Genomic DNA, 26,718 nt, shown 5'->3' with positions numbered 1-26,718 from the left:
CGACCTAGCAACAAGCTGACTAATCAACCACACTGTCAACATAATCTTGGGCAATGGTTTCATAATAACATGTATCAATTACATTGTAATAGTATGAGTTTATTTAATATCATGACAATGAGAGAGAGAGAGACATTTTGTGTTGTACCTTTTTTCACACTATGGGTTTGGGGGTAGAGTGTACCCCATGTTTCTCTAGCACAATCCATTAGCTACCACAACTGTTTTCTGCTCTATGACCAGTCCACAATGAGCTGAATATGGAGCTTTGAAATCACAACGTCTACATCTGAGAAGGCAACACACACATCATTAAACAGAACAGTAGGCTACTTATTATATCTCTCTGTGTGTCATTGGCAAGGCATGAAGACATAGGCAGTGGCAGAACAGTCCATTATAATCTATCTGGACCGATAAGGTAACGCAGGAAGCTGTAGGCAGTAGCAGAACGTGAACAGCAGCAGGAAGAATTGTGTGTCGCTCCCCTTTCCTGTGTGACCGCCTGCGTCAGCGTCGCGCAGTGGGAGTTTTCCGCTGACGAATACACGGTTGATGTGCGCACTACGCTACAGTAGGCTAGTCCAGAGAGACGGATAGAGGAGGAACGAGAGGACACCGTCAGCGAGCCAGTGCCACGGAGAAACAAAACCTTCACGCTTTTATAAAACGGTCAAGTTAATAACTGATCTATTGAATTTAGAAGATGGTGATCTCATATTCTTGGTGAGTAGACTAACTAATGACCTCGTCTTTTGATCTGTTTAGTGGCAAAGCGAAAACATATTTCAACATCAGCGGTTTTGTAACCAGTCATTAATGCTGAGTGTTTGATAAGCCTCTTTGTGTGAGGGAAAGTTGTCTTAAAGTTATATAAGAAGTAACAAAAAGCGGACAACTATTTCATGTTTTTATATATATATATATTATTAGACTACACGAATGTCAAAACAAGATAAGCAGAATAATATATTGTTTTCAGGCTTTAAGTTTGGTTTTGGTTGTATGAAAGCTATTTATATCGACAAAAAGCCTTTTGATAGTGTTCTCCAGTAGTTGTTTTGCTTGCTGTAGCCTAGTTGGGTCTTGTAATAGAGACCCCAAACAGCAACAGCTGAGTGAGACTAGCTGCTGGGCTGACCAGCACAATGTTTTCATTGTAAAGGCCTAATTACCGACCACATGAAGTTCGCGGAGTGACGAGGTCAGCGGCGGAAGTTGGGTCGCGTTTATAACGGGATGGAAGCCAAATAGTGAGGCAGTGGGTACTTACTAGTAGTGGCAATTTGAGTAAAATATTGGTTGGTGTATGTATGTGTGTGTGTGTGTGTGTGTGTGTGTGTGTGTGTGTGATGCACAGTGCTATGCAACACTGCAATTCAGGTATTTCTGCTGCTGTGAGTCATTGAATTATTTATATTAGTCACCCCCCCCCCACACACACACACGCACACAGACACACACACACACACACCTGTACACTCACCATTAAATTTGACCTGAGTGAGAGGGGATGTCAAGGAACAGAATGTCTCTTGGAGAGATTTTCATAAAATTGCAGAAGAAAACCATAACTTCTTTTGAAACAACACACACACATTGTATTTAAGCAATAAGGCCCGAGGAGGTGTGGTATATGGCAAATATACCACGGCTAAGGATGGTTCTTATGCACAATGCAACGCGGTGTGCCTGGATACAGCCCTTAGCCAGATACCACCACCCGAGAGGTGCCTTATTGCTATTGTAAACTGGTTACCAACATAATTAGAAAAGTAAACAAGTCATTTTGTCTCATAGCCATGGAATATTGTCTGATATACCACAGCTTTCAGCCAATCAGCATCCAGGACCCAATTTACCCGGTTTATAAATTGACGTATTGTAGTGAAACCTTTTGCAATCACTACAAATGGATAATGCAGTTAGTCATACAACCAGACATGAGATAGTTCCTTCTCTGTAGAGACTGTGTGTTCTTTCTTTTAACACCAAGACAAATTCCTAGCAACCATGTGTTATATAAATGTTTTCAGAGTCTTAACTGCCCTGTCCTGATAGTTATATGTGTGAGTATGACACTGAGTATTGTGTGGTTACCTTGGATACTGTCAGCGTTATATAGTGGACACTGACAGGGCAGTCTGTTATTGACTTATTCCTTCCTAGTAGTACATTCCTCTTAATTCTTCCTAGTAGTACATTCCTCTTAATTCTTCCTAGTAGTACATTCCTCTTAATTCTTCCTAGTAGTACATTCCTCTTAATTCTTCCTAGTAGTACATTCCTCTTAATTATTCCTGGTAGTACATTCCTCTTAATTATTCCTAGTAGTACATTCCTCTTAATTCTTCCTAGTAGTACATTCCTCTTAATTCTTCCTAGTAGTACATTCCTCTTAATTCTTCCTAGTAGTACATTCCTCTTAATTCTTCCTAGTAGTACATTCCTCTTAATTCTTCCTAGTAGTACATGCCTCTTAATTATTCCTAGTAGTACATTCCTCTTAATTCTTCCTAGTAGTACATTCCTCTTAATTCTTCCTAGTAGTACATTCCTCTTAATTCTTCCTAGTAGTACATTCCTCTTAATTCTTCCTAGTAGTACATTCCTCTTAATTCTTCCTAGTAGTACATTCCTCTTAATTCTTCCTAGTAGTACATTCCTCTTAATTCTTCCTGGTAGTACATTCCTCTTAATTCTTCCTAGTAGTACATTCCTCTTAATTCTTCCTAGTAGTACATGCCTCTTAATTATTCCTAGTAGTACATTCCTCTTAATTCTTCCTAGTAGTACATTCCTCTTAATTCTTCCTGGTAGTACATTCCTCTTAATTCTTCCTAGTAGTACATTCCTCTTAATTCTTCCTAGTAGTACATTCCTCTTAATTCTTCCTAGTAGTACACAGGGCAAGAGTTCAAATTACTAGAGTAGAGAGCTTTTTCTGCGACAACATGTTTTGTTTAAAGCCTCTACACCAGGTGTATTCAAGCTGAAGTACACAACCCCCTAGGGGTCCTACAGAGGGTTCTGCGAAAATATACAAATATAAAAGCAGGAAAAATATTGTTTTTTTATTTGAATGTTTTTCTGAATATCACTACAAAACAACTAAATTCAACTAATTTGAATGACATACCTACAGTATAGAAGAGGGTAATATCTTCTTTGTAATGATGATAAAACTTTATTTCTCAACCCCTTCATATTAATTGGAGTGAATAACAATCACTGGAGTATCTGACAGGCTTTGAAAATGTACCCTTGAGTACCGCTCGTGGCAAGGTGGTAAGTTTTCTTGACTTGGACATGCATGTTTGCCAACACATGGCTAACCGTTGTTTAACCAGCTAAACAGCTACTTGCAAACATGTATTTGGAGTTACTTTTTTTTTTTTACTGATGGGCTATATCTTCTAATTTTAACCATAGGTCAAAATAATGAAAAAACTATTTTCCCAATGATTACTTCTCCTTGCCATTATCGTTCACAAAAATAAAACATGGGTAAGGAAATATGCAAGAAAAGGTTGCAGACCACTGCTCTTACTCTCCTGTGTTTTACACTTTAAGTCAGAGTCCAGTTGAGTCTATTTAAGTATGTATTTACAGTAGTATTCAACACAAGCTAAGTTTGTAATCATTAAATAGACCTGTATGTTGTTTGTTCTGTGTGGGCTTGGTTTCCACTGTACTCCCTGTTTCACTGGGGCCAAAATAGCCAGCTCTAGACATCATTTTCCCTCAGAAATATTCCGTCCTGGACTCCCTCCCTCCCTGTTTCCACGTTTTCTAACCTGAAAAACGGCCCTGGAATCACTGGAATGTTAATGACGAGAAGGAAAGCGAGAAAGACCTATTGACATTTTTAGCCTAGCCTGCAGTTTCCCTTGTCTTTCACTAAAGCAAAAAAATATATAGAATTGGATTGCAATAGTTATTGAGCATGTTTATGACATGGGTTATCAATATCTAGGCTATGTAAGTTATTAGTGCTTGTTGGATCATCTGTGGGGACGGCTTTCATTAGTTTAAATAAGCAGATGTCCTCCTTTTTAAAACCTGTCAAACCAGTACAGGTACCTCAGTCAAGGAATGAGGTTGGAAAATAACGATCCTACCAGTGCTGTGTGTCACAATGAACAACAAAAGCAGTATCAGATTACTCTGCTGTGGTTTTGCCCATTGACAACGAGACATAGATCTAATTTATTGTTGGCAGTTTGTGAAATGTTATTGGAAAGGAAAGTCCCAGTGATGGCTTTTTCTTTTCTTTTTTCCATATCTCTTATGATACATGATTGACATGGAAATATTGTGGGTGAAATTGAGCAGTGTGAATGTTACTGAGTAAATACCGCACTTTGCAACTTTGCATGACTCAACCATGGGTATTGTTAAACTCTGTTTTCACCAGACTGATATTAGCTATAGTAGTCAGAAAATGCATTATAAATAACGTCAGTGTCCGAAAAAAGCTTGTGAATCACAGTTACACATTCAGTTATTACAGTAGACTACTGATTCACCGAGTGAGTGGGCACGGCATTGTGCATGACTCATGGATATATCAGGGGGCCGTGAAAAGATTATTATTTTTTTTTAAATGTAATCGACTTAATAGCAGGAGTTTCTGTGATTAATCACAAATTCAGAATTTGCTAAAATTGAGCTGTAATTTATAATTTTATATGCAAAAACTATTACAAGGATATTGATGTCTTGATTTAGCAAAATCAGATACATTGATAAAGTACACCTTTTTTTTACCTCAATGTCAACTTGTTTTGACATCACATTGTTGTTTTTAGCTGTATAGGTTATGTATCTGGGATGTTTTCAGACAATACAATTAATCACGATAAAATAAATTGTGCACTAAAATTACAAAAAAAAGGTTAACTTAAATTTAACAGTTGTAATTGTTATACCTCCGTTTTCACGAGACATATAGTCAGCAAAATACGGTGCCTTAGAAAAGCTTTTGCGTCACTATTACACATCCATGTACTACAGTTAGTGACTATTCATTCATCACCATTGCACTATTAATGTGTATTGTTAATGTATATTCACCATTCATTTTTTTTACTGTTTTGTATCCAGGCAGATCGTCTAACCGCCCTAGAGAAGCCATGAGTGGGGTCCTGAAGAGGAAGTATTCCGAGGTAGAAGAGGAGGACCCTTGTTACTCCTCCCCCTCTTCCTCCGCCTCCTCCTCCTCCCCCTCTTCCTCCGCCTCCTCGGAATGGGAGTCGGATGAGGAGAGCTGCAACAGTGACAACCAAGACTTCACCCCTGCCTCACCTACCTCCCATCTACCCAGTAAGTCAATAAGAATGATGTAGCTACATTAACACATCTCAGAATGATGTAGCTACATTAACACATCTCAGAATGATGTAGCTACATTAACACATCTCAGAATGATGTAGCTACATTAACACATCTCAGAATGATGTAGCTACATTAACACATCTCAGAAATGATGTAGCTACATTAACACATCTCAGAATGATGTAGCTACATTAACACATCTCAGAAATGATGTAGCTACATTAACACATCTCAGAAATGATGTAGCTACATTAACACATTTGTTGATGAACCATGTTATTACAATCTTAAAGCAATATTTTGGCCAGTAGATCTCATGAGGAAACCCCTTGAATATATATATATCTATACAGAATGTCTATATACAGTATATGTTAATGTATATAATTTTTATGGTCATTGGTCAATAAACTTGCAATGAATATGTCTTATCTTTCAAATAAATGCAAAGCTACACTATTGTTATCAGAGTCACTGCTAGGGAGTGTATTGAAGGAGTGTCTCGTTATCACACTACAGCAGCTAAGTTACAACCTGCTGATAGCAGAGAATAGGCTTCTCTTTTAGGTACTGGGCTTTGCCCCTTGAGTTGACTGAATCATTTGACTAAGCAAAATGATGTGAATTACAGTTATCACGCTTAAGCTGCAAATAGGTTCATGTTATTTCATTCAAAGATCACTATAAACTCCAGTGACTCTGTTTTGCACTGTTTTGAATGAACATCACATAGACTATGTTGAACCTAAAGGAAGTGTGTCTATTAGATTGTGGTTGATATTTTGATTTCATGGACCAAAAAATAATAAAAAATACTATTTCTATTTCATGTGGTAATAATTTTTTCTCTCCAAACCACATTGAGGATGGATGTGAAATAGGTCATAAATAGTTAATCAATCATGAAACTACCATCTCTCCCCCACACAACTGCAAACACACTGTGTCCCAGTATGGAATGTCTTTAGCCAAAATAACAGCAGCGGAACTAAGCTTGAATCCCAAATGGCACGTTCTTCCCTATGTAGTGCACTTCTTTTGAACAGGGCCCCTATAGGTAATAGGGTGCCATTTGGGACATGGAATAGGTTACTACGTAGCTTGCTGAGCTGTTGTTTACCAACCTCCTTCTCCACTCCAGCATGTGTGAAAATCAAACGACTCGTTATCATGAGGCCAAACTGTCAAATGAAATCAGTGACCTGATGGGTCTTTAACAGTCTCTCAGTAGTAGGATGACTAGTACTTCTCACCAAACTGCAGAGAGGTTAGAGGGTCTTACTATAATTACAAGCAGGGTCTCTTTCTGTCTCTGTGTTGAGGGAGACATTGTCTTTCTCTCTCTTCATCCTCTCTCATTTGCCTTCGGTTGCATTATTATAAAAACTCCTTGGTGTTTTGTTTCTAACAGATAAACTCCCCCATGTTCAACTCTGGTGACCCAGTTGACAAAGTTAACACTGGGTTGTAACTTGTAACCGTTGACAGTGAGGTAGCGTAGTCTGCCACCCAGTGGCGGCTGACAGAACTGCAGGATCGGTGCCTTTCAGCATACTTATTTTGTATTTATTTAACTAGGAAAGTCAGTTAAGTACAAATTCGCATTTACAATGACGGCTTACCAAAATGCAAAAGGCCTCCTGCGGGGACGGGGGCTGGGATTAAAAATACAATAAAAAAAAAATATATATAAATATAGGACAAAACACACATCACCACAAGAGAGACACCAAAACACTACATTCAGAACTGATATGCAGTAGATCTAACAAGCTGACATTGACAAAGGTATAGAATACATCAACTTCTTGTCGTGACTCTAAACCCTGTTTCCTCCTCCTCCTCCTCCTCCTCCTCCTCCTCCACTACCAACAGTCCGCTCCATCCTGAAGAGCCCAAAACTTTCCCATGACAACAGCGGCCATAGCAACAGCGTTGTCTTCAACCAGGTGAAGGTGTTCCTGTTCCGGCGTTGCCAGGGTTTCACCAGCGTTCCGAGGCGCGGCGGTGCCACCCTGGGCATGGTGAGGAAGCATAGCGCCCTCCGGAGGTACACACTGGCAGAGCACACCCAGGAGAGACGAAGGAGGCGCAGGGAGAGACTCAGAGATAGACTGAGGGAGGAGAGGCTGGAGACACTCAGACAGAGAGTAAGTATTCTAGGCTTTTAATCTACTAGTGAGCACTGTAGACCTCATTGCCAGGGCGGTTTCCCTTGAACCAGATTAAGCCTACCCCTTGGTTGTTCAGGAGTCTTATGTCTTGGGGGTAGAAGCTGTTAAGGAGCCTCTTGGACCTAGACTTGGTGCTTCGGTACCGCCTGCCGTGCGGTAGCAGAGATAACAGTCTATGACTTGGGTGGCTGGAGTCTTTGCCTATTTTTAGGGCCTTCCTCTGACACCTCCTAGTATAGAGGTCCTGGATGTCAGGAAGCTTGGCCCCAGTGATGTACTGGGCCGTACGCACTACCCTCTGTAGTACCTTGCAGTCGGAGGCCGAGCAGTTGACATACCAGGCGGTGATGCAACCGGTCAGGATGCTGTTGATGGTGCAGCTGTAGAACCTTTTGAGGATCTGAGGACCCATGCCTAATCTTTCCAGCCTCCTGAGGGGAATAGGTTTTGTTGTGCCCTCTTCACGACTGTCTTGGTATGTTTGGACCATGTTAGTTTGTTGGTGATGTGGACACAAAGGAACTTGAAGCTCTCAACCTGCTCCACTACAGCCCTGTCGATGAGAATGGGGGAGGACTTGGCCCTCCTTTTCCTGTAGTCCACAATCATCTCCTTTGTCTTGATCACGTTGAGGGAGAGGTTGTTATCCTGGCACCACACTGCCAGGTGTCTGACCTCCTCCCTATAGGCTGTTTAATCTTACAGTAACTTAAACGTCATGTATGTGGGTCATTCCACCTCAAAAAGATGGGTCATTCCACCCACCATCTCAGATTGTTCTGAATGTTTATGTTGTTAAAAAACAGATGAGATTAGCTTTCTTCCAACTTTATTTTGTTGAAATATAATTTGAAATTAAGTTCAGATGATTTTGACATGAACCATGAAAATGTTAATATAGGTACCATTGACTTGCATTGGATTTGTGCCACAAATGCAAAAAAAAAGTTACCATTTGAAACAGTGGTCAGGTAAACAAAACCAAAGCATGGATTGCTGTCATACCTTGTCCATAAACTGGTTACAAGGTAAGGAAACCAATATGTCATTTTGTAATTCAAATGAACTATCCCTTTAACATTGAAATGGGGGAAGAACAGCACCATCTAGTGGTCAGAATCTGGTAATACCAGGACATAAGATGGGACAAAAACCAAACAACTTCAATGACTCCTTTCTGAACGGGAGGGGGGGGGGGGGGTTAGGGTTAGGGTTAGACATAGCAGCTCTATCCTACTGGTCAGTCATAGCAGCTCTATACTACTGGTCAGTCATAGCAGCTCTATACTACTGGTCAGTCATAGCAGCTCTATACTACTAGTCAGTCATAGCAGCTGGTCAGCCATAGTAGCTCTATACTACTGGTCAGTCATAGCAGCTCTATACTACTGGTCAGTCATAGCAGCTCTATACTACTGGTCAGACATAGCAGCTCCATACTACTGGTCAGTCATAGCAGCTCTATACTACTGGTCAGTCATAGCAGCTCTATACTACTGGTCAGTCATAGCAGCTCTATACTACTGGTCAGTCATAGCAGCTCTATACTACTGGTCAGTCATAGTAGCTCTATACTACTGGTCAGTCATAGTAGCTCTATACTACTGGTCAGTCATAGCAGCTCTATACTACTGGTCAGTCATAGTAGCTCTATACTACTGGTCAGTCATAGTAGCTCTATACTACTGGTCAGTCATAGCAGCTCTATACTACTGGTCAGTCATAGCAGCTCTATACTACTGGTCAGTCATAGCAGCTCTATACTACTGGTCAGTCATAGCAGCTCTATACTACTGGTCAGACATAGCAGCTCTATACTACTGGTCAGTCATAGCAGCTCTATACTACTGGTCAGTCATAGCAGCTGGTCAGTCATAGCAACTGGGGGGTCTGTGGGTGGTTGTGGTGTGGGGGGTCTGTGGGTGGTTGGGTGTGGGGGGGTCTGTGGGTGGTTGGCAAGTGGGGGGGGTCTGTGGGTGGTTGGGGTGTGGGGGGTCTGTGGGTGGTTGGCGAGTGGGGGGTCTGTGGGTGGTTGGCGAGTGGGGGGTCTGTGGGTGGTTGGGGTGTGGGGGGTCTGTGGGTGGTTGGGGTGTGGGGGGTCTGTGGGTGGTTGGGGTGTGGGGGGTCTGTGGGTGGTTGGGGCGTGGGGGGTCTGTGGGTGGTTGGGGTGTGGGGGGTCTGTGGGTGGTTGGGGCGTGGGGGGTCTGTGGGTGGTTGGGGCGTGGGGAGTCCGTGTTTTTTTTTAAACATTTATTTTGATTCCTCATGTCTTACTCATTGTTAGAAAAAAAAGTTTGGTCCAAATCAGATATTAGTTATATTTATATTTATTTAATATTATTATTATATGGGCAATTTGTGTGCAATCAATTAGCTTAATTTCTCAGAGATCAAATTATATTTCAACAAAATAATGTTGCAGGAAAGCTAATCTTATCTGTTTATAACTATAGAAACGATTTCAGAACATTCTGAGATGGTGGGTGTCATGGCCTGCTGAAATGACATGGAACAACCCAGATGGGTTACTGAAATGACATAGAACGACCCAGATGGGTTACTGAAATGACATGGAACGATCCAAAAGAGTTGCATCTTGTCTTCCTTGACTCCCTTGAAAATACTCTAAAAGCATTTAAAAAGAAAAGTTAAGGACTATGTGTAAATATTTTATTTTAAGTAGCTCTCTTCTCTCCAGCTGACAGCCAGTGGCATTATGGACCAGGAGGAGTTAGATCGCCTCACCATCGATCAGATCGACCAGGTGCCAGATGAAGACATCGAGGCCCACCTTCCTGCGGCTGACCTTGAGGATGGGGAAGAGGATGGAGGTGACGGTGGGTTCCTGTACCCCTACGCTTCCCGCCAGAGACAGGCTCTACTCCGTGTGGCGGGGGTGAGGCACATCGACCGGGAGGAGAAGAGAGAGCTCCATGCTCTGAGGAAATCCCGAGAGGACTGTGGATGTGACTGCCAGGGATTCTGTGAACCTGAGACCTGCGCCTGTAGTCTGAACGGGATCAAGTGCCAGGTGAGAGCCATGCAGATGTGAGGGGTTTGATCCTTGGGCGTCTGATGAACAAAAGCCATTTGGCAAAGAATGAGAATTCTCTCCCACACCTAGATCAGATGCAAATTTTAGTCATATAATGAGCTAAGATTTCAATCATATAATGAGTTAAGATGAATGTGATTTCTCTCCGCAACAGATGGATCGCTCTAACTTCCCTTGCGGCTGCACCAAGGATGGCTGTGGGAATACTAACGGTCGCGTGGAGTTCAACTCCAGACGGGTCCAGACCCACTATATACACACTGTCATGAGGCTGGAGCTGGAGAGGAGACTGCAGGATGAGATACTAACCCAGAGGAGAGACCCAGAGGAGAACCAAGAGGATCTCCAGGAGCTCCAGGACCAGGGGCAGCATCAGCAGGGCAGTGCCCAGGAGGGGAGATGCCCCTTCGGGTTCACCCTGGAAGAAGAGGGCCTCCCTCTCTCCATCCCCACCACCCCTACCTTCCACTTCAGCTCTGAACTGTGTGAGGTTGGGGAGAATAGTTGCTGTAGTGACATGACCGACTCGTCCGGCGTCTCTGCCCAGAGCGAGGACTCCGACGTGGGAGGAAGCCCTCGAGAGCACCAGCCTCTCTTGGATGTGGACAATGGAGGTCTGGCTTGTGTCCTCAGCTTCTGTGACTCTGACAATGAGGACTGCTCCATGGGCAGTGAAAGTGACACAAAGCCAGGGAGACAACCATCGCCACACCTTCCCCCGTGTCTCGGCAGCTTCGACACGTCGTACGGTCTCTGTATAGACACCACAGCCACCCTCGGCCTGTCCAACGCACCCAGTTCACACACAGACAATACACAAAGGTACACAGAGAAGACACACAGACACACAGACAATAGCTGCAGCGGCGGTTCTTTCATGGCCGAGTATCAAGACGACAATGCCAACCAAGCGACGGCCCTGTTCGCCCACAGTCCCCTCCAGGACTACCCCAACACACCCTCTCCCTCCATAGACTACTCATCCAGCAGCTACATGGACCTCAGTCTCTCCTCTGACTCGGATTTGGAGCTCTTTGATAACTTCCCTACAGACTATAGCTCAGCCCCTCTACACAACTCATTCAAAGGCCACAAGCACCCTGACAACTTCCTTCACCTGCAGGTGTTGAGTTCTGCAAATGTCCCACAGTTCAACGAGACAGCTGGCACCTGCCTCCTGGAGTCTCTGATTGGCTTATCTGAACCAATAGAAACTCCTTCATTCACAGACAATCAGTTATTGGAGCAGGTTATTCAGTGACCAATGGGCTGAACTGTCATGATTCTGTGGGATCTGATTGGCTCATGGACATTGAAATGAGCTTAGAAGAACTTTAATATGTACAGTCTATACAGTTTGTATTTTAATAAGATATTTGAATGTACAGTATGAGATATTTTATTCAGATTTATTAAATATGATGTTGTTGAAGAAGAGGCACATTATGGGTATTCATGATTTAGACAATATTATACATGAGAAAATATCACAAAACCCTAAATGTCATCACTACAAGATATAACATGTTTCATGTTTCCTGACGTTCATGTTTTTTGATGTGCTTTCCAGACGTTATTTATAAATGATTATTCATTTTAAAAAAAGAAAATAGCTTAATTAATTTATTTACTTGATGTACATTTTTTTTTTTAGCTGAGGGATTGTAATTGCTGGAATCACCATGAGAGACCCGTGAGACAGACAGACGGAGACATTCATGAATTTTATGAATTGTATTCATGTGAAGTTTTGTTTCAATCAAGACGGTGGCACAATTTTCAGACTTACAACATCTAGTCATTTATTATTAATTGTAGTACTACTACTGTGCATTGGCCTACATGAAATGATTTAGCTAAATGTACTGCTATTTATTTGTGTCAAAACGCCATAGTTTCATGTATTGGAGATCTATCTCTCTCCTCCACCATAGGTAACTTATTTGTTTTCTTCGTTTGGCTTATTTGACAAACTGAAAAGTCATTGCTTTGCAAAAATATCAATGGAATCTGATATGTGCTCCGTGTATTTAAGAAAGTTTTGCATTGTGTCTTTTTAAGTTATTTTTAATGGAAATATATTAGCATTTACAATGTGTTACTGAATCTTGTATTTTAATGCAAAGTCAAATCTTTTATCTATGAATAAACATAAATCTTTTGGAACAATGTTGAACAGAGAGCTTATCCTTTTATAGGCTACTGCATGTATAACAGAACTAAAAACAACAACAACAACGTGACCAACCAAACAGTCTTCAAAAACATTAGCAGTCCAGTTAAAATAATAAGCTAATTAGTGGAGAAAAAAATGACTTCTTAAATTCACTTCATTAATTTACTGTACTCCAGAAATTCACTGAAGGGTTATTGCTAAGTCTAAGGCTCGTTGCGTCGTGCTAAGAACTGCCCTTAGCTGTAGTATATTGGCCATATACCACATTATAAACTGGGTGGTTCGAGCCCTGAATGCTGATTGGCTGACAGCCGTGGTATATCAGACAGTATACCACAGATATGACAAAACATGTATTTTTACTGCACTAATTTAGTTGGTAACCAGTTTATAATAGCAACAAGGTACCTCGGGGGTTTGTGGTATATGACCAATATACCAAGTCTAAGGCTCGTTGCGTCGTGCTAAGAACTGCCCTTAGCTGTAGTATATTGGCCATATACCACACCCCCTCGGGCCTTATTGCTTAATATGTAGACACAGTGGAAGCTCATGTAGTTTATTTTGGTTGATGGAATAGAAAAGCTTCTCGGCAGCTACTGACAAAGAAGAACATCAAGACGAAGCAGCTGCTTTACAAGTGGGACACATTGTTGACACTACATCCCGAGGGGTTCGTGCTGATTGTACGGAGATTGTGACAGCCGGGTTAAAATGGCGTCCCCTGACAGGACAAGAACAAGATGTATGTCAGGAGAAGTGCAGCATTATCATAAGGAGATACTTGGAATATATACTTGGAATACAGAGGAGGGAAAAAGAGAGGCAGAGGAGGTCTAAGAAAGAGAGGGAGGAAGAGGGTGAGCTTGAGTCAGTTAAAAATGGCAGAAAAAGGGAGATGGTTTGTTAAAGAAGAATGGTTAGAAAGTGTAAGCAGAGTGAGTTGAAGACAGGAAGAAAAATGGAAATGAATGAGGGCGAAGTATCGGAGGTGGTAGGTGTGGTGAAGTTCTCGGAGCCCGAGGCTTGAACTGAGGGTCAGGATAAAGATGAGTCTGTGACAGTAGGAGTGAAGTTTTGGGAAAAAGTGGACCCATTTGTGGTTTCAGGGTGGATGAAAACAGAGTTGGGTCCTGTGGAATTGGTGAGGGTAACCAGAAGTGGTCTTGTGATAATTGTTTGTGTTTCTGCTGGTCAGAGGTAGCAGGCGCTCCATGTTAAACGAATGGGGGAAAGAGATGTGAATTGTTTTGTTCTCAAGGAAAGGGCGCCATTGAAAGGAGTGATTACTGGGGGTAGCGGTAAATGTGAAAGCTGACCAACTGAAGGGGAAGATTCCCGGTGTTTGTGATGCTCGTCATTTGGTGCGACGCAGAAGAGTCATTGTCTTTTCTTTGAGTTTTGATGTTGAGTCTTTGCCCGACAAAGTGATGTTAGGATATATATACGTTTTCCTATAAGAGCTTTTGGGCCGAACACATTACGTTGTTACAGGTGTCAAGCTTATGGGCAGCAGTGTGTAGGAGGGAGTTTCCTAGGTGTGAGAAGTGTGCAGAAGGGCATGAGACAAAGGAATGTGTAGCATTGAGGAAAGTAGTGGTATGTGTTAATTGTAGGGGTGCTTATGGGGCTGGGGATCAGAAATGTCCTGTGCGAGAGAGGCAGGTTGCAGTTTCCAGGGTTAAAGTCGTGCAGAAGTTGTCATATGCTGAGGCAGTGAAGAAAGTAGAGGAAGATGGGTCAAGGGGGAGGGATCCTGAGAGGAGTGGTGTGACTAATAGATCTGAACCAGTACAGAGGGATAAACCACGAGTGATATATGTTTCAGAAAGATTGGATTTTTAGCAGTTAAAGCAATGGTTATCAACTGTACTGCAGGGATGGAATGTAAGTCACAGAAAATAGAGGTGGTGGTGGCAGCTGCAGAGAGGTTTTTGGGTGTGCGAGACTTGACGTCAGAAGAGTTACTGTTACAGTGCTAAATATGTGTATGTGACTAATAAACAATTGATTTGAAGAATTACAGGGTGTGTTAAGTGGTGGTGTCCCACCCGCTCAGGCTGTTGACCTGAAGTATTTTTTTAATTTCACTTTTATTTAACTAGACAAGTCAGTTAAGAACAAATTCTTATTTACAATGACGGCCTACCAAAAGGCAAAAGGCCTCCTGCGGGGACAGGGGATGGGATTAAAAAATAAATACAAAATAAAATAGGACAAAACACACATCACAACAACAGAGACACTACATAAAGAGAGACCTAAGACAACAACATAGCAAGGCAGCAACACATGACAACACAGCATGGTAGAAACACAACATGACAGCAGCACAATATGGTACAAACATTATTGGCCACAGACAACAGCACAAAGGGCAAGAAGGTAGAGACAACAATACATCACACAAAGCAGCCACAACTGTCAGTAAGAGTGTCCAGTAGGACTAAATAGATTTAAATAGTGGAGTATATTATATGTTTTATTATAATTTTTTGTGCGTGTAGTGTTAGATGGTAGGGTATTTGTTTTAAGTGAGTTATCGTCCAGTGTAGCAGGATCGTTGCTCTACATACATACTGCTCGGTGCTCGGTGTCAGCAGTGTGCGACTAGTCTGGTCTGATTTAGGAGCTCTCCAATGACAAGATGGCCGCGGAGCATTAAGGGGAATCTGTCAACTCTCTCAGATACACTGAAATAATATTTTGTGCTTTCTATAATAATGGGTTTATCACAAAGCACCGGTGCGTCGGAAGGAGGAACAGATGGATACCACGTCCACGGGGTAATAATGCGTCTTTATTAGTTATTATGTCGCTGCGTGTAGTTGTTGACGGGGAGAATTGACGGTAGTATACAGAAGGCATACGGCGGTGTAGTAACCGGATAAGGCCTGCCGAAAGCTGATGAGGTGGCACTTAGCTAGCTTTTATTTGGCGCATTGACAACACAACGACCTCACATTGTTTTAGTTCGTAAATCAATCATAATAACTCTCTGTGTACAGTCTGTATATGATCTCTTTTCTCTTGTGTGTGTGAATGAGCAGCCAGGCCCTCCTAACTACAATATAACACAACTTAAACCGGTCAAATCCACTGTAGCTACAGGGCCTAGCGGTGACCGAATGACAACAACAACATGTTTAACGTTGACACCTTTTTCATACATGCATTTATATTATATAAATGCGTTTAGCTACACGAGTTAACTATATAGTAACTTAGTAAACTCAACTCTATAATATGAAGTTAACGTTAGTCAGATAGCTGCTTTAGATGTGCCATTACATTCGCCTGAGAGGTACATTTTGATTAAAAACCGTGTAAAATCTATGGGACTGCTACCAGGGTCGGTATAATTTGTGAAACTTTCCAACAGGAATCTGTTCCAAAAATAACTTATAATAAATAATAGTTTGCTAAAAAACAACGCATACCAAGTTGTATAGCGGCAGAATAAGATACCTGGTAGGGAGTAGGAAATTTAGTTACGTGTTTCACTCACAAAGTTTATTCCCCCCCCAAAAATGTCTATCCTCACTCTGGTAGCCTTATGGACAAACATTAAGCATTACCTATATGGTGAGTTGATGCCTATTCGGCAGCTAGTTAGCTTGGTGAATTAATCATTCTACTTTCTATGCGTTGTTTGTTGTACATCCTTGTACTTTACTACGTTTCTTGGAACAGTATCCCGTTATTATACCCACCCCTGCTGCTATCTGCAGAAGACACATGTTGCACAACAGCATAGCTGAAATGCGTACAATACTGCACAACACAGCTTACCTGAACCAGTATATTATCTTCTATTTGTTGATCAACGGTACTTGTTGTGGAATTTGTTAGATTACATGTTAGATATTGCTGAACTGACGGAACTAGAAGCACAAACATTGGATTAAATGGTTGTGTTTGTCTTCCCATGTCCACGTGGGGATCTGATAGGTGCAGGAGAATTCCCCTGCAGAGAAAGCTGGGCTGGAGCCGTTCTTTGACTTCATCCTCTCTCTGGGAGACCACAGACTGGTGAGGTAGTCAGATTCATCCTCTCTCTGGGAGACCACAGACTGGTGAGGTAGTCAGATTCATCCTCTCTCTGGGAGACCACAGACTGGTGAGGTAGTCAGATTCATCCTCTCTCTAGGAGACCACAGACTGGTGAGGTAGTCAGATTCATCCTCTCTCTGGGAGACTACAGACTGGTGAGGTAGTCAGATTCATCCTCTCTCTGGGAGACTACAGACTGGTGAGGTAGTCAGATTCATCCTCTCTCTGGGAGACCACAGACTGGTGAGGTAGTCAGATTCATCCTCTCTCTGGGAGACCACAGACTGGTGAGGTAGTCAGATTCATCCTCTCTCTGGGAGACCACAGACTGGTGAGGTAGTCAGATTCATCCTCTCTCTGGGAGACCACAGACTGGTGAGGTAGTCAGATTCATCCTCTCTCTGGGAGACCACAGACTGGTGAGGTAGTCGGATTCATCCTCTCTCTGGGAGACCACAGACTGGTGTGTTAGTCAGAGCATTTTTAAAATTGTATTTATTTCACCATTATTTAACCAGGTAGGCAAGTTGAGAACAAGTTCTCATTTACAACTGCGACCCGGCCAAGATAAAGCAAAGCAGTTCGACACATACAACAACACAGAGTTACACATGGAATAAACAAACATACAGTCAATAATACAGTAGAAACAGTCTATATACAATGTGAGCAAATGAGGTAGGATAAGGGAGGTAAAGGCAATAAATAGGCCATGGTGGCGAAGTAAATACAATATAGCAATTAAAACACTGGAATGGTAGATTTGACAGTAGATGAGGGTGCAAAGTAGAAATAGAAATAATGGGGTGCAAAGGAGCAAAATAAATAAATAAATACAGTAGGGGAAGAGGTAGTTGTTTGGGCTATTTATAGATGAGCTATGTACAGGTGCAGTGATCTGTGAGCTGCTCTGACAGCTGGTGCTTAAAACTATTGAGGGAGATAAGTGTTGCCAGTTTCAGAGATTTTTGTAGTTCGTTCCAGTCATTGGCAGCAGAGAACTGGAAGGAAAGGCGGCCAAAGGAGGAATTGGCTTTGGGGGTGACAAAAAAAAAAAGCATTGTGATACCATCTTATTTATTTTCTACTATAGACCATCGATTAATATAAAATACATCTTAGATACTCTGTTCAGTTCCTCTATCACACACAACCCCCCACCCATGTGTTGCATATTTCCAACTGACAAACTAACGTGTGTCCAGAACCAGGAGAATGACGTGCTGAAGGACCTTCTGAAGGCTAACGTGGAGAAGGCGGTGATCATGGAGGTGTACAGCACTAAGACCATGAGGCTGAGGGAGGTGGAGGTGGTGCCCAGTAACATGTGGGGAGGACAGGGTCTGCTGGGGGCATCTGTCAGGTTCTGTAGCTACCAAGGAGCCAACGAGAACGTCTGGCATGTACTGGTGAGGACTTACCTGGCTGTCGATGAGGCTATGATTAGGTAGTAGTAGATGAACGTACACACGGCTACAATTTCAAACAACTAGGTATTGTTTTATCTGTGTTGTGATCAGTTGTCTGTCAGGTCTGGGGGGAGATCCGACATGTCATTTCACATCATGCTGTTCTGTATGTTATTTTCTCTAGGATGTGGATGTGAACTCACCAGCTGCATTGGCCAGCCTTCAGGCCCACAGTGACTTCATCGTTGGAGCAGACCAGGTGTTGCAGGATGTAAGCTTCATTATTATCATTCACATTCTTAACGTTTTTAAAGTTGTTAACTCCGTTGACTAGGTTGTTGCCTTTTCATTTAGTGGGAAAATAACCCTTTGATCTCGGTGTCTGTCCTCAGTCGGAGGACTTCTTCTCGCTGATCGAGGCCCACGAGGGGAAACCTCTGAAACTGCTGATCTACAACACAGAGACAAACGCCTGCAGAGAGGTGGTGGTCACACCCAACGGGGCCTGGGGAGGAGAGGGGAGGTGAGTGGGCTGAGCCTTACCTGGGGTTTACCTTGACCTTACCTGGGGAGGAGAGGAGAGGGGAGGTGAGTGGGCTGAGCCTTACCTGGGGTTTACCTTGACCTTACCTGGGGAGGTGAGTGGGCTGAGCCTTACCTGGGGTTTACCTTGACCTTACCTGGGGAGGTGAGTGGGCTGAGCCTTACCTGGGGTTTACCTTGACCTTACCTGGGGAGGAGAGTGGGCTGAGCCTTACCTGGGGTTTACCTTGACCTTACCTGGGGAGGTGAGTGGGCTGAGCCTTACCTGGGGTTTACCTTGACCTTACCTGGGGAGGAGAGTGGGCTGAGCCTTACCTGGGGTTTACCTTGACCTTACCTGGGGAGGAGAGGAGAGGGGAGGTGAGTGGGCTGAGCCTTACCTGGGGTTTACCTTGACCTTACCTGGGGAGGAGAGGAGAGGGGAGGTGAGTGGGCTGAGCCTTACCTGGGGTTTACCTTGACCTTACCTGGGGAGGAGAGTGGGCTGAGCCTTACCTGGGGTTTACCTTGACCTTACCTGGGGAGGAGAGGAGAGGAGAGGGGAGGTGAGTGGGCTGAGCCTTACCTGGGGTTTACCTTGACCTTACCTGGGGAGGTGAGTGGGCTGAGCCTTACCTGGGGTTTACCTTGACCTTACCTGGGGAGGAGAGTGGGCTGAGCCTTACCTGGGGTTTACCTTGACCTTACCTGGGGAGGAGAGGAGAGGGGAGGTGAGTGGGCTGAGCCTTACCTGGGGTTTACCTTGACCTTACCTGGGGAGGTGAGTGGGCTGAGCCTTACCTGGGGTTTACCTTGACCTTACCTGGGGAGGAGAGGGGAGGTGAGTGGGCTGAGCCTTACCTGGGGTTTACCTTGACCTTACCTGGGGAGGAGAGGAGAGGAGAGGGGAGGTGAGTGGGCTGAGCCTTACCTGGGGTTTACCTTGACCTTACCTGGGGAGGAGAGGAGAGGAGAGGGGAGGTGAGTGGGCTGAGCCTTACCTGGGGTTTACCTTGACTTTACCTTAACCTTACCTGGAGAGGAGAGGGGAGGTGAGTGGGCTGAGCCTTACCTGGGGTTTACCTTGACCTTACCTGGGGAGGTGGGCCACTAGGTCTTACCTGGGCTCTCTCTCTTTTTTTCTCTGAGGTTATTCTGTACGGCCTAAATGCCAAGGCTCTGAAACAGCAGTCTAAGTGATATTTGTTTTGTAGTTTGGGTTGCGGTATCGGATACGGCTACTTGCACAGGATCCCATCCATGTTCCCCTCTCTCCCTGAAGATGACTCCAAACCAGAGATACCCGCCAATGGATACCAAGAGGTATGGATGGACTCCTTGTGTTTCACTACAACTATGGGAATGAGACAGAGGGAATGCCACTATGCCAGTCACTTGTATATTAATGACACATGAGTCTACAGGCCTGCTAGTGACAAGGCTGACCGTTACCCCCATTACAAGGCTTATGACATTAAAATGCATTATACCTATCTGCAGTATTAAACGTGGAACTACAGGTGTCTACAGATGGCAATAAGGCAACAGCGACCATGTTGTCCCCCCCCCCAGGCACATTTACAGAAGTGTTGATTGATGTGCATTGTCCCTGTGAAATAAATGAATAAAGTTTGATTTGTTGTTGCTGTGTGATCCCCAGGCGTCTCTGATGGTGGGTCAGTCTGGCCCACGCCTGGGACAGGGAACAGAGATAACAGACCAAGATAACAGACTGGAACAGATCACTCTGCAGGAAGAGGACAGTCCTCTACCTCCACCCATACAGGGAGTCATGGATCCAGGTGGGTTGACTGATTGGTTGGTTACAGGGAGTCACGGATCCAGGTGGGTTGACTGATTGGTTGGTTACAGGGAGTCACGGATCCAGGTGGGTTGACTGATTGGTTGGTTACAGGGAGTCACGGATCCAGGTGGGTTGACTGATTGGTTGGTTACAGGGAGTCACGGATCCAGGTGGGTTGACTGATTGGTTGTTTACAGGGAGTCACGGATCCAGGTGGGTTGACTGATTGGTTGGTTACAGGGAGTCGTGGATCCAGGTGTGTTGACTGATTGGTTGTTTACAGGGAGTCGTGGATCCAGGTGGGTTGACTGATTGGTTGGTTACAGGGAGTCGTGGATCCAGGTGGGTTGACTGAACACTCGGATCAACCCTACTCCTCAGCCAGAGCATCCATTGTGAGCTCTGAAAGCTAAGAGGGCGAAACACTCAGAATTTATGAACAGACAATCTGACGAACTCCCAGGGCGCACTCTGGCACTCCAGAGTGAATATACGAACGCACCCTAGACCCTAGATCATTATAAAAACACATATTCAGCCAACACATATAAAGCCATAAATGAAATAGGAGTTCATTCAAATGTTTGTCTATTTTTTGGGGGGGGGGCAATTATACACACAGCCAGAAACCAAGACTCCAAGATTACTATGTCTGTCTTTACTGTTCATCTTCCATGACCTCTGTGCTGTGACCTTGTTTGCTTTGTTTGGCCCTTCAGCTAATAAATCTGTCTTTCTGTGTTCCTCTAGGTTTCTGAGGTTAGGTTCTGAATCTTTCTGTGTTCCTCTAGGTTTCTGAGGTTAGGTTCTGAATCTTTCTGTGTTCCTCTAGGTTTCTGAGGTTAGGTTCTGAATCTGTGAAACTGTTATATTGATGCAGCCTCTTTGTCATTGTCTGTTTTATTTTATCTTGAACTACCTCTGTGCTCAGCCAATGCTTTGTCTTTTTGCCTGATAAGGAAGTGATCCTTTTTAGGTTCTGAATCTGTGAGTCTGTGTTTCTCCAGGCTTCTCTGAGTCTGAGGTGGCTATGATGGCCCCTGACCCATCAGAAGACATGGCTGATCGGCTGGACCTGTCCGTCTCGTCCATCGACATGACCGGCACCTCTCTGGCCGTACACGAGGATGTGCATGAGGAAAAAGACAGCAACGACATCTCCGGCATCGGTAAGTTAACAATAACATGGAACTTATTGAAAGGGAAACAAGGTGTTGTTTTGGTAGTGTTTGTATTTTCAATTGGTTGCCGTGTCAAACCAAGACAAGCACACTGTTGTTGATATTTATTATCACAATGTGAAATGATAGACCCTTATCACTATTTTTATACCGTTGCAACCAATTTGTCCAACAATGAATCTCCATAGTCCCGACGTTGACTGTCTCTCCCCTCTCTGTTCGTACAGAAGAGCTGGGTGACAGTGAGCTTCCTGAGACTCCACCAGAGAACTGGATGGAGACTGAACCTCGGGAGTCCCTTATCATGCCTACCGAATCACAAGACCAAGCGTCCGAATCCGCTGGATCCCCTGACACCGTTCTGGAGGCTCCATTTGCCCCTCCTCCTGTCGTTGAGTCCCTCGCCCCTCTCGTCGATGCTGAAGCTTCTCTCCCAGACCCAGACATCACCTCTTTCTCCCCCTCCCCTCCCCTGGACCTCCTGCTCCAGCCAGAGCCCCAGGCTGACCTCGTGCTTCAGCCCCAGATAAGTGACATCTTGGTGGGGGACTCACTCACTCAGGAGGACGTCCCATTGGATGGAACACCACCAGAGCCAATGGTAGAGCCTGACGTCATCAGCTCACTGGAGCAACTCTCTGTGGAGCAGTCTGAAACCGCCGCAGCGGAACACCACCATGATGACCACGAGTGTTGCCATGACCACCACCACGAGGTCAGCAACCAGGAAGTGGAGGAAGAGTAGCTTTGTGTGTTTCTGCCTGAAGAAACACTAGCAGAGATACTGAGCAGTCAAACAACATGGGGCATTTTCAGAACGTTGGTGAAAAGACCTGGGGTGATGTATTGAGATGAGACACTAATAGAACTAGATAGAAATGTAATGAATTTGACTGACACGGTTCCCCAATTTTATATGATGACGATGGATGTCTGTTCTACACTATACATTTCTATCTGAACATCCTAAACAGGCCTCTGGTATATGAGTGATGGCGAGCATACAGTCTACAGTTGGTAATACGGTATGGTCCGAGAGAACGTTGTACTTTTTTTTTTCTTTTTTTTTAACGACTGATTGGATGGTTCGAAGGGTCATGAGACAGATCATGGTAGAAATACTCAGACATACATAACAATAACTCTCTTGTATTTTTGGGTGTAGGATCCTGTGTTACAAGTTCAGCTTAATGCTCCAATTAGCCATAAGGGTTGCAATGTTATGAACATTTTGTAGTTTGTTTTAGTGTAAAAAAAAAAAAATGTAATTATTTTTTATGGTTTTGGATTTCTTAAAAAAACAAACAAATCAATTAATGGAATGGCCGTGTTATAGATCCAAAGATAATTACACACAGATAAATACATTAATTATATATTGTTGAACTACTTTATAGAATTCACTACGACAAACCAGTGATGTATAAACTTAAAGCATAGTTGCACCTTTTTTAATATTTTATTTGTGAAAACAACAACTTTTTTAGTCCAGTAATTTTACTATTCCTGTTGAAATACACTACTTGACAAATACGAGTGGACCTCATAGGCCTGGGTCTAATACATTGAAATACTTGAGCTGCGCTTGATTTAGTTTGCCAGTAGACTTGCATGGCCCTCCTTCTAAATCCCGTCTCGTTGACTCGAACGTGAGAAGCCTGGGCTTCCGAGGGTAGTTTGCCAGGTACAATGGAATAGTCTCAAAAGTGCAAACTTCAAGCTAAATGAAGTGCATCTCAAATGTATTTTTGACATATATTTTTACATACATACTTGAACCAGGTTCAGTACCTCATGACATCTATATAATCAATCGGCTACAGCTTTTTGTTGCTCTTTTTAAAACACCTATCATTTGGAAGGGTTCAAGGTGAACCTTTGTACAGGCCGTCATTGTAAATAAGAATTTGTTCTTAACTGACTTGCCTAGTTAAATAAAATGTAATAAATATCCTTCGCACTTCAGCAAACAAAGGAGCAACAATGATTTAAAGACCATGTGAAGGACCTACCAAGACAAACAGCCAAACGGACTAGGTAGAGGCAGAAAGGAGTTTTGGAGCACTCCACATAAAAAGGCTGAGTTTTATTTAAGCTCACTTTAACCCATTGTACAGGATGAGAACAGGTGATGTCTTCCTTGGTTACTGTTATAGGAATCCATGTTAAATTAAGTTTAAAATATTTGAAAAAGTCATTTGTTTTTAAAGCATCAAATATAGCAATATTTGTTAGTTTTGTGTTTACAAAAGAGAGACATTTTTAATGTGGGATCAGGTTGTAGTTTTTAGTTCTTAAATTCAAGAAAGTTGAATCTGTAATTAAGAGGTAGAGGTAGACCTGTTTTCAATAAGTTACAGTGCATTTTATTTGTTGGACAATATAATTTTTATGGATTTCTGTAGCGTAAGGGCCAGATTCAATCCGATCGCATTTTGTCGGCTATGCACCTTTTTATAAAGTCAATGTTCCTGTGTTCGCGGAGACCGCATTCACCAACGCTGTGTATGTATGTTAGTAAATGACCTTTGAATGTCAAGCGTGCTAAATCTCAAATCTACCGAATGATCGGATTGAATCCCAGCCTTTGTTGCAGTGCATTTATTTTTAAACGGTGTCATGTTATGGATTTCTGTACACCTTAGGTGAAAGGTCATTATTTTGTAAACATACAGTAGGGAAAGTCTCATTCCTCCATGTTACCTCTTATCTGTGTTGTCATTTTTGTGATCTATGCAATTGTCAGCCATGTTTGTAGTTTTTGTGACCTTTCTTTTGCTGTAGGCAACATACTGTACTGTAGCCATCATGGAAGTCATCTGTTAGCTGGAACCACAGACAATACAGTATCAGGGTTGGGGTCAATTCCATTTAAATTAGACAGTTCAGGAAGTACATTGAAATTTCCAATTCTCTTATTCTTTCTGAATTGACTGGACCTCAACCCTGTACAGTAGCTTCTGATTAAATAGTGACACTACTGTTAGTTTAAAGGTTTTGTGCAAATGCTTTTCTGTAAAGTAAGGTTCTTTTTTGATGTTTTTGATTTAGGCTAGGTATTTAGTTGTGAGAAATGAGAGGAGGGGGGGAAAGTATTTTTGCTAATATTTTATCAATGGATGGAGCGTTTTTATTGTTAAGAATGAGTGCAAATGAAATTGTGAAAATTGATGAATATTCTCTGTAAAGCTTCTGATGCAAAAATGGAATCACTTCTAGTCACTGGAATAAAAATGGTCACAATTTTATTTTTGCCTTTTTTTTCTCAACTTTTACATAGCATGATATTAATACGTTATAAGACGTCATTAATACGTTCTGATCTTATAGCATGATATTAATACATTATAAGATGTTATTAATACATTATGTTATAGCAGGATATTAATACGTTATAGCATGATATTAATACATTATAAGATATTAATACATTGTTATAGCAGGATATTAATATGTTGTAAGATGATATAGCAGGAACAACTGGCAAGTGTCTTCACTGACATTTTCAACCTCTCCCTGACCTGAGTCTGTAATACCTTAATGTTCCAAACAGACCACCACAGTCCATGTGCCCAAGAAGGCAACCTGCCTAAATGAAAGGCTGGTCATGGCTCACATCAACACCATCATGCCGGGAAACCCTAGACGCACTCCAATTCACATACCACGCCAATAGATTCACAGATGACTTAATCACACTCCACACTACCCTTTACCACCTGGCCAAAAGGAACACCTATGTGAGAATGCTGTTCGTTGATTATAGCTCAGCGTTCAACACCATAGTGCCCACAAAGCTCATCACTAAGCTAAGGACCCTGGGACTAAACACCTCCCTCTGCAAATGGATCCTGGACTTCCTGACGAGCCGCCCCCAGGTGGTAAGGGTAGGCAACAACACATCTGCAGCGCTGTTCCTCAACACTGGAGCCCCTCAGGGGTGCTTGCTTAGTCCCCTCCTGTACTCCCTGTTCACCCACGACACAACAGTGGTAGGCCTGATCACCGACAACGATGAGACCGCCTATAGGGAGGAGGTCAGAGACCTGGCAGTGTGGTGCCAGGACAACAACCTCTCGCTCAATGTGAGCAAGACAAAGGAGCTGATCGTGGACTACAGGAAAAGGTGGGCCGAACAGGCCCCCATTAACATTGCTGAATTTGAGCGGGTCGAGCGTTAAGTTCCTTGGTGACCACATCACCAACGAACTATCATGGTCCAAACACACCAAGACTGTTGTGAAGAGGGCACAACAACACCTTTACCCCCTCAGAAGACAAAAGATTTGACATGGGTCCCCAGATCCTCAAGAAGTTCTACAGCTACACCATCAACAGCATCCTGACCGGTTGCATCACCGCCTGGTATGGCAACTGCTCGGCATCTGACCGTAAGGCACTACAGAGAGTAGCGTGTACGGCCCGTCAAGCTTCCTGACATCCAGGACCTCTATACCAGGCGGTGTCAGAGGAAGGCCCAACAAATTGTCAGACTCCAGTCACCAAGTCATAGACTGTTTTCTCTGCTACCGCACGGCAAGCGCTACCGGAGCACCAAGCAAAGGACCAAAAGGCTCCTTAACAGCTTCTACTCCAAAGTAATAAGACTGCTGAACAATTACAATCAAATGGCCATCTGGACTATTTACATTGAGACACACCCCCCCCCCCTTGGTTTTTACAGTGCTGCTACTCACTGTTTTTTAATCTATGTACAGTCACTTTACAAATTACCTCAACTAACCTGTACCCCCGGACATTGTCTCAGTACCGGAACCCCCTGTATATAGCCTCGTTATGTAATTTTCTTGTTACTTTTACATTTTGTATTTTTTTTTTATTCAGTAAATATTTTCTTAACTATTTCTTGAACTGCATTGTTAAGGGCTTGTCAGTAAGCATTTCACGGTATGGTCTACGCCTGTTGTATTCAGCGCATGTGACGATTTGATTTTATATGAATGTTAGATTTTATAGAATGATAATACGTTATAAGATGTTATTGCA

The 26,718-nt window shown here is 43.1% G+C and overlaps 2 protein-coding genes across 3 annotated transcripts; both read left to right on the top strand.

Annotated features, from left to right (window-relative positions):
* Positions 1-552: 552 nt before the first annotated feature.
* LOC115157564 (cysteine/serine-rich nuclear protein 1) lies at positions 553-12,739 on the top strand. The gene is made up of 5 exons (XM_029705932.1): positions 553-726; positions 5,107-5,325; positions 7,213-7,487; positions 10,210-10,542; positions 10,721-12,739. The coding sequence occupies exons 2-5, from the start codon at positions 5,136-5,138 to the stop codon at positions 11,825-11,827; spliced, it is 1,905 nt and encodes a 634-aa protein (XP_029561792.1). The 5' UTR covers positions 553-726; positions 5,107-5,135; the 3' UTR covers positions 11,828-12,739.
* A 2,625-nt stretch (positions 12,740-15,364) lies between these two features.
* On the top strand, positions 15,365-24,959 carry gorasp1a (golgi reassembly stacking protein 1a). 2 transcript variants are annotated; one of them, XM_029705929.1, is made up of 9 exons: positions 15,365-15,528; positions 16,694-16,774; positions 18,001-18,204; positions 18,389-18,475; positions 18,597-18,727; positions 19,941-20,049; positions 20,387-20,528; positions 21,538-21,699; positions 21,939-24,959. In XM_029705929.1, exons 1-9 carry the CDS (start codon positions 15,466-15,468, stop codon positions 22,454-22,456), a joined length of 1,497 nt encoding a protein of 498 aa, XP_029561789.1. In that variant the 5' UTR covers positions 15,365-15,465; the 3' UTR covers positions 22,457-24,959. The 2 variants fall into 2 exon arrangements, with proteins under 2 accessions (XP_029561789.1, XP_029561791.1); XM_029705931.1 differs by lacking the exon at positions 15,365-15,528 and having other exon boundaries at positions 16,696-16,779.
* The last annotated feature ends 1,759 nt before the right edge of the window (positions 24,960-26,718 follow it).

This window comes from Salmo trutta, chromosome 21 (assembly GCF_901001165.1).
Source record: "Salmo trutta chromosome 21, fSalTru1.1, whole genome shotgun sequence".
Classification (NCBI taxonomy): Eukaryota; Metazoa; Chordata; class Actinopteri; order Salmoniformes; family Salmonidae; genus Salmo; species Salmo trutta.
Note: the sequence above shows the minus strand (reverse complement) of the source record. Positions and strands in the feature narration are given on the sequence as shown.

Excerpts from the sequence above, each read along its gene's own strand:
- LOC115157564 (XM_029705932.1), top strand. The coding sequence starts at position 5,136 with ATGAGTGGGGTCCTGAAGAGGAAGTATTCCGAGGTAGAAGAGGAGGAC. Across the intron at positions 5,326-7,212 it reads ACCTACCTCCCATCTACCCA|TCCGCTCCATCCTGAAGAGC; the intron begins GTAAGTCAATAA and ends CACTACCAACAG. Across the intron at positions 10,543-10,720 it reads TGAACGGGATCAAGTGCCAG|ATGGATCGCTCTAACTTCCC; the intron begins GTGAGAGCCATG and ends TCTCCGCAACAG.
- gorasp1a (XM_029705929.1), top strand. The coding sequence starts at position 15,466 with ATGGGTTTATCACAAAGCACCGGTGCGTCGGAAGGAGGAACAGATGGA. Across the intron at positions 16,775-18,000 it reads CTCTGGGAGACCACAGACTG|AACCAGGAGAATGACGTGCT; the intron begins GTGAGGTAGTCA and ends ACGTGTGTCCAG. Across the intron at positions 20,050-20,386 it reads CCGCCAATGGATACCAAGAG|GCGTCTCTGATGGTGGGTCA; the intron begins GTATGGATGGAC and ends TGTGATCCCCAG.